A 16,699-nucleotide genomic window follows, 5' to 3' on the forward strand; every position below is an offset into this window, starting at 1 on the left:
CAAATAAATTCTTTAAACTTTCATCATCAAAAACAGGAAATACCTGCTTCTAGGTATACAATTTCGGATTTTATAATGGCAAAAGATTTAAGGGGTGGGAGGGTGAGTCTAGGACCAGTGCAAAATAAATTTTTGAGACTCTAACGTAACAACCTCTAACTGAGCAAAAAGTCTGGCTCATTTCTCTGATAAACCGTAATCTCCTGCTTAGAGTCATTTAATTGTGTGAGAGCATGTTCTTTACAACAGTGGATTTTCAAGAAGCTCAGAAGGAGCAGAATGACAACTCCACTGTTTACATTTGGACAAACACAGGCAACTCGGGTTCTCCGAACTGGAAAGTGTGAGCCTTTCCACCAAGATGAGAATTTTTGCATTAAGCACGTTTAAAAAGGAATGCTCTTAATATCATTAACTACTTGCAGTTCCTCAAAGTCATGGCTGAGTTAATCATTTGGTTTTAGAATGTTTTCCTGCAAGAACAGGGAAATCCTTAATGACATACTTTTTATCAATATAAAGAGCTTTTATTCTTGATTTTTTAAAATTTTTTTCTTGTTCAAGTACAGTTCTCCCTTTTGCCTTTATATATTTTTATATCACATGTCTCTGGAATTTAATAAAAGAAGAAAGAATTAAGTAAATGATTTGCTATCATATTTAACTTAAATAAGAAAGACTCAGTAATAGAAACATGTGTTTGCAGTTTGTTCATTTGTACGCAGGTCACTTCCTTTTCCAACGAGCAACTGTGTAATAATAGAAGGAATTCCAGGACCCAAGCTGTGGCTCTTTATTTTATATAATAATACATACAAACAGTAAAACAAATTAATTTGGACATTCCCTCAGAGTTTGTTGAATTTCCTAGGCTGGTTATTAAACACAGCCAGTGTTCAGTAAACAACTGGCATATTTCTGGGTATTTCCCCATTTTTTAAGAAACCCTACTGGGCACGCCATAGCTCCCTCTCCCCATCCTCCTGAATTACTCACCCTCAAATGCTGGATGGTTACCACAGAAAAGATGAAAGATGGTCTTGGGCCACCACAATAGAATCACTGGTTATAAAACAAGCATTTGCATACTAGAGAAATGTGTTTGCGTTTGTGGTTTTTCCTGATGCCCTCAAATGAATGTCCCTACGTCACAGCTACATCTGTTTGGAAGCCTTTTCCCCTTGGGTAAATGAACAACAGCACGTGTTCTCAGAACTTGTCTGATGAAAATCCACAGTCTACTCTGACCCCTGCCTTGTGCAGTGTTGAATTGCTCTATTTGTTTGTGCTTTCTTTCATAAATTATGGGAAATCTAAAGTGTATCATTAACTTGGTACCTTAAGAATACTCAGTAATTGGGAATAAGGCTTAATCTTCCTCAGGGTTCTGAAGATGTTCACTTAAAAAACTTTTTAAAGGAGGAGAGAGATTAAGACATGCACCAGGGTAGAAAGCTCATGAAGTTATGCTGCACTGATCAAGTATTTGCATTATTCACTGTATACATACACTTTCAGAATGTGATTGATTGAAGAACCTAGTGTTGTTAAATTCAATTTGTCCTTTTGGACTTATCCAGAAAATTTGATATACAAGGCACAAATGTCTCCATTTTCATATTTTAATCATATAATTTCTGCATGCATCCCAAAATCAGGGTGTCCAATATCATGCCAGTAGGCTTATCCAAATGAATGTCAAGACATATAAAGTGGCTGAAAGAAAACTCCCATCAAATGTCAACCAGGCCACAGAGACAAACAAATCCTCCCTTGGTAATAAATGGTATACAGTCAGAGAACTAAAAGTTAACCAAAGGATTCTCACAAGCCTGATTATGATAGCACAGTAATAAAATCCAAACAGAAAAAATGTTATGAAAACAACGGGTACTTACACTTTTGCTCCGAGAAAGCAAATCGCAAGTATTTCTTTTCATGGTGGTGTCTCAAGTAATTCAAACAGGCAATAGTTGTTTCCAGCGTCACTGCTCTCGCTGCAGCGATTATCCACTCAAAGGCCAACTGGCATTCTGAAGAGAAAGGCAAGGAAATGTTTAATCAAGTATATGATTAACACATGTACTTTGAAATGCTGTCTTTGAGTAGGACAGTAATTCTTAAATTATTCATCAGAACAGGCTAAAATGATGCTGTGTTTAAAGCAATAAATGTACACATAAGCAACATTTCCAAAACAGCTTTTGTCAAATGTAAGTTAGAGATTTCAAGCACCATCTGTTTTCTATTACAAATTCAAGTCTACATTTCTAGTAGCTAGAAAGTATATAGGTGGCCACATCCTAAAGTTACATGTATGTCATGAAAATGCCACCAACAGATCACTAAGATCTGGTCAATTTTCCACCAACAGATCACTAAGATAGCCTTGCCCACTGCTGGTGGACTCTTGTCTACACCTGAAAGCCCTCTGACCACTACATCCTGGCCTCCTGTTTATTAGCAATAATGCACAGTATGGTGAGTCACCGCAGTGGCTCTTCAGTAAATTTTGTGAATTCCCCACCATTTTGGTTCAATGAGATCACGAGGAAGGATTGGGAGGAACAGTTCAACAAATTAAGTAATAACTAAAATAACTATTGTGCTGTGTTCATTCTGATATTCAGCTATATTTGGATATTACTTACAAATTCATAGGGAATAATTGCACTCAAAGTGGCACAGGGATGAGGCAAACAAGCTTGGCCAAACACAAAAACGCTGACACTGTAGATGTGGACTCACATTGTAAGTGCAGACTGATTCTAACAACGGCATGTATTTTGTTGTTTGGATTTTTCCTAAGCTTCTCAAAAGACTTGTGTCTGAGGTTTACGGAAAGGAATAAGAGTGAGCAAGGTCTGAAGGAGTTTGTTTTGCTAAAGTAATTGAAAAATATCAAAGTGCAGAGTAGTGTGGATTATAGATTCAAAAAAATAAACAAAACAAAATGACTACATACATTTTTTAAAGCATACCAAACAAAAGGAAGGAGAACCCCATGAAGCCCAACCACTCTGTGGGCCCCTGGAGGAGGCCAGTCCTCAACAGCAGGAGAACACAATGGTCCCCACCCAGTGGGAAGGGACCTTCCCAAGCTCTCCAGCACCAGGAACGGCACACTCTCAAGGATCAAAGACTTGTTTTGAACAGAAGAGTCACCATTCAGAGCTTATAAAAAGAAAAGGGAGATATTTTTAGAGAGGCCAGAGACATGGCAACAGAGAGGTGGAACTAGAATTAGAAAAACAGAGTTTGTTATTGCTAAGAACATGTCTAGATGCAACTTGGGGACCCAAAGGGAATGAAAGGACAAAGCTTTCTTCTGGGGTTGATGGAAGTGCTCACCTGAAGTTAGAGAAAAATGCACAAAACTGAGTTGCGAGGATAAATATAGTTTCTTTGAGTGTGTATGAATTTTTTAAGCATGTGGGAGTTGGAGGAAAGAGCCAATCCACAAATGCAAGGTTCTCAGCTAGTATACCTCTAGGAATTCAGGCACCCCTACTGATTAGTTACAATGCTGAGCATTTTATTAGTGCTCAAAAAATGTGGAGTTATGTTACTCACCTAGATCAATGTAAAAAGTGAACAGAAATAATATAAACTGTGAACTAAACATTCCATTCCTGGGGGGAAAATAAAATCCTTTAAATGATGTAGGGAGAGTATATACTATCAAAGAAAAACTCATTCAAAATATTTCATTATCCACTTAGTACTTAATGAGTACCCTTAGGGGCAACAATGGAATAGTAGACCCTAGTGACTAGTGAAGCAATGGTTTTAAGTTAACAAAATAACCTGAGGATTTGCTAAATTAATGAGATTTTGAACAAATGTATCTTGACATCATTTAAAGACTGTCATTAAGAGATAACTATCCAGGAGGAATTTTTAACCCATAGAACTTTTTTTTAAATTTTTTTATTGATTATGCTGTTACAGTTGTTCTATTCCCCCCTTCATTCCCCTCCCATAGAACTTAAAAGAGGAAAATGGATTTAATGGAAAACAGTACTGACAGGACGGCCCTTCCCAGCTTGTATACCCAACTATGACAGTGCAGACCTTGGAACCAGATAAGCACAGGTTAGAGTCCCAGCTCTCTAACTGCATTCCGTGCAGCTTTAGGCACATTACCGAACCTCTCTCAGATTTTTCCAGATCTACAAAGGGAGGTAACACCCATGTGTGTTTTGAATTTAGCCTCATGAAACAATAAAACTATGGAGATGGAGAACAGATCAGTGGTTGCTGTGGGACAGGAACAGGGTGGGGATGAAGTGGGCAGTGCAGATATCAATGGTAGCATGAAGTTCCTTTGTGGTGATGGGACATATTTGTGTCTTGCTTGTGGTGGTGGTTTCACGAATCTATTCATGGGACACAATTGCATAGAAACAAACACACATACACATATATGCAGGTGCATGTAAAAATGGTGAAAATGGAATAAATGTTGTAGTTAAGTTAGTCTAATTTATAATATCTTACCAATGCAAATTTTCTGGTTTTAATATTGTACTAGAGTTGTATAAGATGTCACTGTTGGGGAAAACTAGGTTAAGGATACAAAGGACTCTATGTACTTACTAATTTTACAACTTTCTGTGAGTTTATAAGCATTTCAAAATAAAGAGCTAAAAAAACCCCAAAAGTAAATAAATGATATGAGTTTTAATGTGTATAAAAAGTAGTTTCTAAGAGAATGCTTGGCTCTCATCACCATCATCCTTCATTATTACCTTTTCTTCACTTACATCAAATGGCAAGCAACAACAATCACCTATTCTTATTTCCCCTAAAAGTGCCAAACTCTCTCAAATACAACAAACTTAGGCAAATGTACTTTCAACTACAGAACCATGAACAATGTGTCACTTAGCATCCCAGTAGCAAACAGACAGTGTGCTCATATTAGGATCATTAAGGGATAGTTTAGTAAAGGGACGACTGAAGAAGATGTGAGTAGAGTAGAGGGGTCTCCAAAGGATGGTGCAGTTCTTGGACTGGCAGTAATGCAGTTCTTACCACCTCCAAACTAAAGGGACAAGAAGAAGGATGGGTCACCAATACCTAAAAGGACATAGTCATAGAGGGGACTGCCTTGAAAAATGTATGTTATTTTCTGGGACATGGTTAGCCTCAGGTGACCCAGAAAGGACAGAGGAGAGGAGGTGAACATGATCTTCTTCTCTGTCTCCTTCTGATCTCCTGGTGGGGCTCCTCTTGCCCAATGCAACAGAGCCCAAGCAAAGGAAGCTGCTACTGCACACCTCACTGGTCAGCCTCCCAGGACAGAAAATTTCCTAGGGAGGGACAGGGAGGAGAGTGAAGCTGGAAGATGTGCCACAAAAACTTGGTCTGGAGTGTCTGGAGAGGATTGAACTTTTCTGCTATCTCATTTCATTATAAAAAAAAGTATATATTATTTATCCTTAATCTTCACATTAGTCCTATGAATTAGTTTCTATATGAGTATTATCCCCACTGTAGGGAGGGCCAAAAATTTTGTTTAGTTTTTTTCTGTCTTAAACCTCATTCAAAACAATTTTGTTAGACTGTATTGTGACAGCTATCATATTAGTGTGCATTTCTCTTTATTTAATATTTTATTGTTGTTCTATTACAATTGTCCTAATTTTCCCCCTTTACTGTCCTCTCCTTCCAGCCCACCCCCAGCTCCCACAGTTAATCCCCACACTGTTGTCCACATCCATGTTCCTACATGTTCCTACATGTTCCTACATGTTCCTTAACTAGTCCCTTCACCTCCTTTCCACCCTTATCCCCTCTTCCCCTCCCCTCTGGTCACCATCATTCTGTTTCTTGTGTCCATGTTTCTAGTTTTATTTTGCTCATTTGTTCATTTTGTTCGCTCGGTTCCTTTTATAAGTGAGATCATATGATATTTGTCTTTCACCACCTGGCTTATTTCACTTATAACATTCTCCAGTTCCATCCATGCTGTTGCAAACAGTAGGAGCTCCTTCTTTCCTCCTGCTGTGTAGTATTCCATGTGTAAGTGTACCATAGTTTTCTGATCTATTCATTTACTATTGGGCACTTAGGCTGTTTCCAGCACTTGGCTATTGTAAATAATGCTGCCATGAACATAGGGATGCATATAAAAATTATCAAAATTGTTGAATATTTTTGTAGCCATGTTAATATTGAAGATAGAAGAAAATAAGCAAGATTTTTGGCATATCATGCTTTATTATTTCAAGAAAGGTAAAAATACAACTGAAGTGCAAAAAAAAAGATTTGTGCAGTGTGTGGAGAAGGTGCTGTGACTGATTAAATGTGTCAAAAGTGGTTTGCAAAGTTTCTAGGTACTATTGACCTTTTGGCCAAATAATTCTTTGCTGTGCGGCTGTCCTATGCACTGGAAGGTGTTTAGCAGCACCCCTGGCCTCTACCCACTAGAAACCAATACCAAGGGGGATGGCCAACATACTCAAAATATCCAAATTAATAAAGTTATTGGCGAAAATGAACAATGTGTCTTTTATTTTACAGAAAAAAACTAAATGGACTTATGGCCAACCCAATACAAAAGAAATCAGCTCCAAGAAGTTAAGGAAATGGCCCAGTAAATAGCAGAGCCAAGATTCAAACCTGAATTGTCTGACTCCAACGTCCATGTTTTTGTCTACCCTAGCACTATGCTTTACTGCCAATATCATGAAGCAATGCATTTTAATGATCAGCAAGTGCCAACCTATGCAAATGTCAAAGCTGTGGCTAAAACAAAGGATGTCTGATTTAAAAGGTTTCCTCGATGGAAGGCAGTTATCTGTTTCTACAAATTCCTCACTGAGCATAGACAATGCTGGAGACAGCAGAAATGCATTCTCTCTGCAGGTGCACTATAAAGAGAACCAGGTGAGAGAACACTCACACATGCTATTTCATTACTTGAGGAATTTCCACATACAAGTGAATTGGGGAGAAGGAAGGATCAGCTCCTGCAGGGAGAACACTTTATGAATAACAACAAACAGAGAAGGTAGGTAAGATAGATGGTGCTGAAACATCCAAAGATGGACTCTGAGCTGCAGCACCTGAATAAATTTGGATGCTTTGATGAAAGGATAAGAGAGTTAACTCAGGTTCTTTCCTAGAGATTAAAGATTTATTTGGTGGAAAAAGCTGGGGACAGCATCGGAAGAAATACGCTCTACTTTCATCCCTATGTCATATACTCAAGCTGTGTGGTATTAGGAAATTCTCTTATCTTTCTTTCTCTACCATTTGCTTGCTCCTCTGCAGATTGGAGAAACTATTTTCACAACCCACCTCACAGAGTTCTTATGGGGATTAGTTAGTGAAGTGACAGCCTTCACAGGCCACCCTGGGGAAAAGAGGGAAGATGTAAATAGCAGGAAACTGCTGAGGCCATCTTTAGATCTGCACTAAGAAAGAGTCTTTTCTCTTAATTCACAACTTCAGATGGAATGAGGTTATACCAGAGACATAGGTGCTGGGGCAAATGTCTAAGTTATCTGTCTGAAGTGTGGAAAGGGCCAATCAGAGGGCATGTCAGAGCCCATGGCAATAATTTAAACTTTCCCATGAAAAGTCTTAGGTTTTTTAAGTGTTTTTAATTTATTTTTAAATTACATTTGATATTCACTATTACTTTATATTACTTTCAGGCATACGGCATAGTGGTAGACATATAATTTATGGATGATCTTCCCCATAATTCTAGTACCCACCTGGCACTATATATAGTTATCACAATGTTATCAAGTACATTCCTATTTTATATATTTCTTATCATCTTCATAATGACATAAATTTTTGGAAAGGAATTTTATAATAAGTGCCAAAAGTATAATGGTATTATATATTTTATATAGTAATTCAGAAAGCAAATTGAAATACAGCAACTGCTTTATATACAAAAATATTCTTAGCAATGCTACTTATAATAATAAAAATTTGGAAATGATTTAGATGTCCAATAGTAAGAAAATAGCTAAATGAATATGAGAAACCTCATGATGTATTATGCATTTAAATATATATATAGCACAAGATATTTTAATTACATGAGAAAATGCTTCTGCTAAATGTTAAATGAAAAACACAATAAGTTGTATAAATAGTATGAGCTTATAAAAAAGTTATGCACAGAAAAAAGACTGAAAAGAAATATAGGAAAATATCAGTAGCTATATACTCATAACTTATTATATACTTATTAAGTATATAATAAGTTTAAGTTATAATAAGTATGTTATGTATTAAGTATATAATAAGTTTAAGTTATATACTTATTATATACTTATAATACTTGTAAGTAGATACAAGTATTATGACTGGTTCTGGTTTTCATTATATATTCTTTGGCTTCTTAAATTCTTAACATTTGGGAAATATAATACTTAAAATAAGTAAAAGTATTTGAATAAGTATAAAACAAGTTATTAACCTCTTCCTACTTCAAATTATCTTGTAAAGTCTAAGATATTTTTGGTGAGATTTTTCCAGGATGTTGTCCATTCAATTGTTTGTTTTTTTATACACAGTATTTGACTTTGCCTTTAGGACTCTACTAACTGGGAAAAGGCTTACTTTGAGAAGGCTGGCCCAAAATGGAGTTCTCTCTTGCCGAACCTGCTAATCAATTTCATCCTCCTTCTTTTTCCCCCCAGAAATGGTGACAAGCCAAAGAAAATCTTCAGGCTCTCCCTCATCTTGAAATTCAAACAGTATTGAAGCTCCCCCCCCCCACCCCCCCCGCCAGCCACAGCCCCAGGCTAGTTTCTGATAATGAAAAACACATGAAACTCAGATAAATACAAATAATGGATTGAATCAGCAAATGAGAGATTGGGTTATACAGGATAAACAAAAGCTCAATCCATAAAATGTTTTCATATGTATTATAAATTGTAAAAAATGTAATGGAGAGGAAATATCTGTCACAACAAGACAAATTCATAAAATCAATTAACAATTGACCTCTTTATCTAGGCTTAGCTTCAACAGGCTTTGCACTCTTTGAGCTGTCGAGACACTCTTCTTAATGACCTCCTTAATGTCTTCCTGAATATTCGATCAAAAGTTGTACCTCACCCCATCTCCCTTTTTCATGTCTTCTTGAGATGATGAGGGAGTCCCTCCTCTCTGAGGGGATGAAGTATGTGTTTCTCTCCCCACACACAGTTGTGTCCCATCCTCACTCCCTCTTTCCTCCCTCCATCTGCTCTCTTTCTGGCTCCCTCCTCTCATACTCTAGTTATTGTCTCCAGAGTCTCTCATCTTGTGAAAAATTCCTCCTTAGCCCTGTAATCTCTCCCCTTGAAAGATCATTCTTTCTCTCCATAATCAAGCTTTTAAAAGAACTGTCCATTGAACTTGTTTTCTCCACCTCCTTACTCTATTCTCTTCCCTTCAATCCATTGCAACCCAGTTTCACTCCTTCTACACTTCAGCTTATTTCTAAAGATTCTTGACCTCCATGTTGCCAAATATGACAAACTCTTCACGAATTCACTTGCTAGGCCTCCCTGCCTAGCAATGTTTCTAGAAGAAACATTTGTGGTGTTTCTTCTAGAAATTCTCTCCTCCCTTGTATTCTGTGATATCACTCTCTGCTGGTTGTGATTACTTGACTTTTTGCTACTTCATGGGAGTCTTTTTTCACTCCTTAAATCTAAATAAAATCACTACTCTTACTCTTCGTCAATCCTTCCCAGACATGACTGCATACCAAAATTATCCAGGGAATTCTGTAAAAGGCAGATTTCTGCCCTTCCACTAATGAATCAGAATCACCAGGAGAGGTACAGAGAAATCTACTTTTGACCAATTCCCTATTCATGAAGCTTACAGAGCTATTGAAGTACCATACTATTGATTGGCACTTGAAAATCTCTGCTCTACATTAGACCTCTGGAAAATCCATTAGTTTTCAGTATTTGATTTGCCGTATGTATGCTAATAACATGTACATATGCTGATAACATATATATGCTAATAATATATGTGTGTATATCCTACCCTGACTTTCCTTAATTTCTTTTACATTCAGAAGTTTGCTGGATATCTCCAGTTAGAAGATCCACAACTATTTCAAATACAACATGTCCATATACTAACTCAACATTTTTTCTTTCTTCACTCCCAGATATGTTCCTTCTCTTACTCTCTGTCTGTCAGAATACTGAGCCCCTCCAACTCCATGATCACCTACACTCAATCAGCGACCATGTCCTGCTGGAATACCTAGCAAATATTCCTCAGCCCTATCCTCTTTTTGCAGGTCTACTGCCAATACTCTCTTTCAGACTTATATGTACAGCGGTTCAGGTATTTTCCAATAGGTGTCATACAGGTACCTCCCAGTCATCAATACTACCTACTTAGCCCTCCCTAGTTCATATTTCCCTCATTTGTTAAACTGAACCCCACACACTCCATGCTGTTTCCCACATCCATGTCCTTATCTTGATTGTTTTCTTCCTCTTTCTCTTCCCCAAATCCATATCCTTCCCTCTCTACTTACCTACTCCTACTTCAAGACTCAGCTGAGACATCATTTCCTCCTGAGTTTCTTGATTCTCCCACTATCCCCAGCCCAACCCCCATTGCCAACCTGAACCAAAGTCCTTCTACAATGACTTCTGCATGCCTTGCAACAGTGCATTTGTCCAATATACTGAAATGTTCTGTGTCTCACTGCCACTGCCTCCTTGGACTCTTAACACCCTTCAGGGTAGAAAACTCTTCATGTTTGTACATACAACCACAACATAACATAGGCTCAAAAATTTTTACTGTTTTCTGCCAAATTGAACTGCTTCCCTTGACTAGAATTATGAAGAAGAAAGCACATTTTGTCTCTAGACTAGAAAGAATCAAACATTTTTCTTTGTAGCTTATATTCATACAAAACTACCATTCTATTCCCTTCTCCTCCCCCAAAATGATAACAGAAGTCCCTGTTATTCATTCACCAGACATTTACTAGGCACTTGTGGTAAGCGATGAGCTGTGCTAAGGTCCAGGGATGCAAAGATAAATATAATAAAATCTCTCTCTACAAGGAGCTCATAGACGAGTGGGGGAAAAACAAACAGTACAATGCACTAAGTGCTCTCACGGAGGTGCAGAATAGCTGGAGTGGGACCCGGAGGAGGCAGAAAGTGATTCATACACCTAATGGCTTCCAAGCCTATTCTGAGTTATTCTGCTCTTGCAGACACTTTGCTTTAAGTTGTTCAAATGCCATTTCATATATTGATGTTTCTCCCCAAGTAGAAGGAAAAGAATGAGAAAGTAAGGACTAGTAGTTGTTTTCACCTTGTTTGCATGTCTGGTCAGACCTCTGTCCCTACAGAAGAGGTAGCCATAGAAGTCTATATCCAAAAAGTGTTCTGTAAATGCCCATTAAATGAATAATGTGCCGGTGCTTACATTTAATCAGAGAACACAAGCCCCTTTTGATGTCAGCACAAGTTTATTATAAAATAATGGACATTTTTGGAAAATAAACATATAGCATCTGGCTCCCAAGAAACCCGATTCTTCACTTCCAAGGGTATAGAAATGTCAAAATGCCCTCTCTTTCAACACTGCCTTTGGCCAGTATTTCAAAATTTGAGCTGAGTCGTTTAGCAGCAAATCAATTACATTTCTTTCTAGGACTCCATGCTTTGTGGCATTTCCCCCAGCCTTAAATAATGGCAGCTCTCTAAAACACAATTCTTCACCTAAATGAAAGGTCCAGGACTTTCCATTTCATCCCTCCCAAACGCACCATTACCTGCACTGGTTCTAGTTTCCTGCTGCAGCGAGGGAAGTTACAAGAGACGCTTCTTTTCAACAACTTTCCCAACCATATCCTCCCACTGCCGCATCACAGTGCCCTTCCAGGCCTGGACAGTGGGAGGGACCTGGAGCAGTTTTGTCCTTTGAATCATAGGACAGCATAGTGCGGAGCCTGCTGGCCTGAGGGCTAAGATGGCAATAATCTCCTCTGGGATGTGTCATCATCAGCTAAGTTACAATATATATCCATTGACAGCCTCAGGACAGAGCCCCCTGAGTCATCATGGGGGAAACAAAATGATGGCAAGACAATTTCCACAAAATATCTGGTACAAGGAGCTCGCTAACCACAAAAATAGTCGGAGCTCACTGAAGCATTGTGACTTTTCTTTTGCAATACTTTTCTGCTCTGTATCAAAGTCTACCATTTAAGTACTTTCAAATTTGAGAAGTGTTAGAATGGCATTATCACTGAAGACTGTGGGTGTAGGCATAGACTGTAGTCTACAAATCATGCCTTATGAATCACAGTCAGTAGTTCCCATTATGAGAAGGCTTCAGTTCTAAAACATGAAAAATTCTCCCTCGCTAATTAACAAAAAACATTACATAGATGATAGATAGATAGATAGATAGATAGACAGATAAGCAGGTAGATAAGAGAGACACAGATAGAGAACAAAGGGATCTGGGGAGAGGGAGACAGGCATGTATTCCTGTTATAGATTCTGAATTCTATTATGTATCTCTCTTCAGTCTGAGCTTCAGAAGCAAAACTATCATCCTTAAATTATTGTAATCCAGACACTTTCAGATGTTCCTTTTTAAACCAATGCATTCCTTTGTTCTTCCATTGTTTCCATTCATCAATTAGCATTGAATTCTGGTTTTAATTTTCCTGTAAGATTTACATTGTGAACAATCTTCTTAAAAATTACAAGTGAGTGTTTTTAAGACTTAGTAATACTATTGTTTTTATTATTTAGGATACAATGAGAAGTTGAAAAAAAAGAAGCCAGGTAAGATCAAAGGGACTAGGGCCATTGGCAGGGCATCATGTAGATCTTATTTAAGGCGTGTGCATGGAAGTTTCCTATTGAGGCTTTAACAGAACAACCTTTATCCTAACACCAAGTAACTCAGGACCCTCAAGCTATCATTTCTCACTGATTAACAATTGCTACCCAAGGAGTCACTGCCTGCTGACTATATAAACAAAAGAAAAACAAGGCATAAGATTAAAAAGTTCGGTGTTAATTAAAAGAAACACAAACAAGGAAATTAATGCAACCAAGAAACCAAGGCCCAAGAGTGAAAACCCAAACCTGTTTGTACTCTGCTCATTGGGAAGCGCCAACCTATTAGCATCCTCTAAGGGAATGAGCCCACTGTGGTGGAGTCATTAACACACCCACAGTGCGACTATACTACATAGCCTTTCATTTAGTTGGAGCAAAGGAACAAATTGTTAATCAATATTAAGAAGCAGTTTTCTTTATGTTACAATTAAAACAAAAACAGTAAAGAAGCTAAACAAGAAATTTAAATATTTTTTTCCTGTTTCACTATTTACAATTTTATTATGGACACTAACAGTAACAAACAAGAAAGTCAAAATTTGTTAAGGAAGTTATTATAATACTCTCCTGCCATAAAAGAGTCATTTTCAACATATTCTTTCTCTTTCATATTCAAGTTATATTAGGGAGATGGATTCAAATCAACCTCTTCAGCTGAGTACCATTTTATTCAAAATATTTTCATTTTATATAGCTCATCCCATTCTAAAAGAAGAAAATTTAACATGTCACCTGAAGCCCTGGCTGGTGTAGCTCAGTGGATTGAGCACGGGCCTGCGAACCAGACAATCGCGGTTCAATTCCCAGTCAGGGCACATGCCTGGGTTGCAGACCAGTTCCCAGCAGGGGACTCACAAGAGGCAACCATACATTGATGTTTCTCTCCCTCTCTCCTTCCCTTCCCCTCTAAAGGTAAATAAATAAAATATTTTTAAAAAAAAGAACTGTAATTTGCAAAAAAAAAAAAAGATGTCACCTGAAGAAAAATAATTTACATTAGAAATATTTGTTTGGAGAAGAAAAGTAAAAGAACAAAATAAACTAGTAGAATATTAGAGTTCTGGAGTTAGTCATACCTGGATTCAAATTCTGTTTTGGCCACTTGCTGATTTTGTGGTGTCGATGAAGTCACTTAACACCTTTGAATGTCAAGTTCATGATCAATATAAATGTAACAATTAAAACCCACAATGCAGGGCTCCAGTGCAGACTAAATGATGGACATAGTGGTCAGCATATACTAAGCACTGTACATACCTGGATCAAGGAAAGTGTTCCTTAAATGCTATACTTTACTGAGTTTACCCTGCAAGCACTGGATTTTTGCTTACTCAAGTGCAGGCTAAGGAGGCTTGGATTCTGCTAATGCTTCAAAACTGTTTCATTAAAAGTAGACTCTTCCCCTTTGTGCACTGTTGGTAGAAATGCAGATTGGTGCAATCACCATGGAAAACAGTATGGAGGTTCCTCAAAAAATTAAAAATGACACTGTCTTTTAACCCAGCAATTCTGCTCCTGGGCATATGTCCAGATAATCCCAAAACACCAATTCAAAAAGATATATGCATCTCAGTGCCCATCAATACATGAGTGGGTAAAAAAGCTGTGGTACATATATGCAATGGAATATTACTCAGCTGTAAAAAATGAAATTTTACCTTTTGCTATAGTATGGATGGACCTAAAGGGTATTATGCTAAGTTAAAAAAGTCAGGCAGAGGAAGACAAGTAGGATATGATTTTATGTGAATGCAGAACCTAAAGAGCAAAATAAATGAACAAATAAAATAGAAACAGACTCATAGATGCAAAGAAAAGACTGATGGTTGCCAGAGGGGAGGGAGCTTCAGGGACTAGGTGAAAAAGTTGGAAGGATCAAGAAGTACAAATTGGTAGTTACAAAATAGTCACTGGGATGTACCGTATAACATAGGGAATAATATTGAAATAACTATGTATGGGGCCAGGTGGGTACTGGAAGTATCAGGGGGAACACTTTGTAAAGTATATGATTGTCAAACCATTATGCTGTAAGCCTAAAACTACAATAAAATAATATTGAATGTAAACTGGAGTTGAAAAATATTTTTAAATGGATTTTTCCCAGGATTATTATTCTGCATTTGCACTGGCACAGAATGAGAGAAGCCTGTCCTAATTCTCCAGATGCTCGAGTGCAGTACAAGATGGAATCTGTAGATTCTGCACACAGGCCTGAGCTCTCCCATGGCCCTCTGTAAGGTCAAATGAACATTGCAAATCTTACATCCAGGGGTTTTCCATTCTTTACACTCTAACTCTTCCTTCTTCAAGTACATCAAATGAGCTCCGAAATGAACGTTATCATTTTTCCAGCAAGGAGTTAATTGTAACGCCCACTCTCACCTGCTACAGTCACCTGTAACTACCACGTGTCTCAGACCAGCTGAAAGCCTCTGAGTGTCGTGAAAAGACAAGCCAAGAATCCTGACACACAGAAGAAAATTCACCTCCGTTCACCACGATCCCCATGACTACCCAAAAGCTGCTCGGGGCTTGGTTGCTCTGATTAAAGCCTGTGCTGAATCATCGTCATTCATGAGGTACCCATCTGGCACCTGAAATTAGTTTTTCTTTCCTCTCCATTCATAATGATGATAAGGGATAGGGGTACATAACAGCAAAACCCCTTAAAGACTACTTTTATAATAGATTAATTTCTTAGTGAAAATGGAAAATGGCAGTTTCTTCTCTAAAGATTGGGTGATCTTTTATTACACAATGGTTTATTAGTTCAATTTTTCAAAGTGGCAATGACACTTGGGAAGCTGGAGTTTTATCTTTAAAAATCTTTTTAATTCTCTGGAAAAAGTAATAAGCTAAAGTGTGTAAGTTGCAAACCAAAAGAGATTTTAGTGTCTGAAATCTAAGTATTCAAGAGAAAGACTTGGGATTGAAAGGATCTGTAAATTCCTGGCTCACCTGAAACCCGGTCACGACGATAATGTCATGGCATATCCTACCTTATCCTGCCATATCATATACCATGCCATACCCTGCCATACCAGAGATACTGCTCTTCTTAAATATTACTAGGGAGAGAAACTCCTTAGCCTACTACAATAGCTCAAATTATTAATATTTTCCAGTTTATCTCATATTTAGCAAAAATCACTAGTACACTATTTCAAATCCTTAAAAACTTTATTATTATTATTATTACTATTAATGTTGTTGTTGCTGTTGTTAATTCTTGGCTGTTCTGCTTTCAAGGACAAGACTATTCTGGTTCTGTTACTTATTGAGTACCTTTGGGCAAGTCCTGCCTTTCCTCTAGTGCTAGGAGAACAACCATGTTATTAGCATAATCCACAAACATCGACCAGGCATTTACTGTGTGTCAGGCAATGTCCTAAACATTTAAAATGTATACACTCATTCACTTCCCACAAAATTCTCTAAAAGACTACCTTTTTTACACCCATTTTGTAGACAAACATATGGAATCAGCCCAAGATTACATGGCTATTAAGTTTTGAACCTAGAAAATGTAAGTTTTCCTCCTGCACCCAAAAGAAGCCATAGTAACACCTGACATAGATAAAGTCTGAGATATTTTTCCTTCCTCATCAGTGGGAGCAATAGTCCTAGAGCCAGAAGATTCAGTATAGGACATGAGAAAATCCACATTGTTTCATATTTGGATTTTAGTGAGTGCATTTTGACCCTATTATAGATGTTAGTCAATACAATCATGTCAAACTTCCAATATAACATAGAAATTTCAGTCCATTTATTTCATTCTCCTTGCTCCAAAGTTCACTTCAGAGCAACCAAAGAAATTAAAA

At 37.6% G+C, this 16,699-nt stretch overlaps 1 protein-coding gene across 5 annotated transcripts in view; it reads right to left on the reverse strand.

The window, feature by feature from the left end:
- Positions 1-16,699, reverse strand: part of LOC119046947 (cAMP-specific 3',5'-cyclic phosphodiesterase 4D-like) — a 511,811-nt gene that overhangs the window by 235,868 nt on the left and 259,244 nt on the right. For all 5 annotated transcript variants that reach the window (XM_053657212.1, XM_053657211.1, XM_053657213.1 and 2 more), the window contains one exon: positions 1,899-2,033. In XM_053657212.1, coding sequence (XP_053513187.1) covers positions 1,899-1,940 — 42 coding nt within the window. In that variant the 5' untranslated portion in view covers positions 1,941-2,033. The remainder of the gene's footprint in view (positions 1-1,898; positions 2,034-16,699) is intronic.

Source organism: Artibeus jamaicensis, unplaced genomic scaffold (assembly GCF_021234435.1).
Source record: "Artibeus jamaicensis isolate MK-2021 breed Jamaican fruit bat unplaced genomic scaffold, CSHL_Jam_final scaffold_369, whole genome shotgun sequence".
NCBI classification, from domain to species: domain Eukaryota; kingdom Metazoa; phylum Chordata; class Mammalia; order Chiroptera; family Phyllostomidae; genus Artibeus; species Artibeus jamaicensis.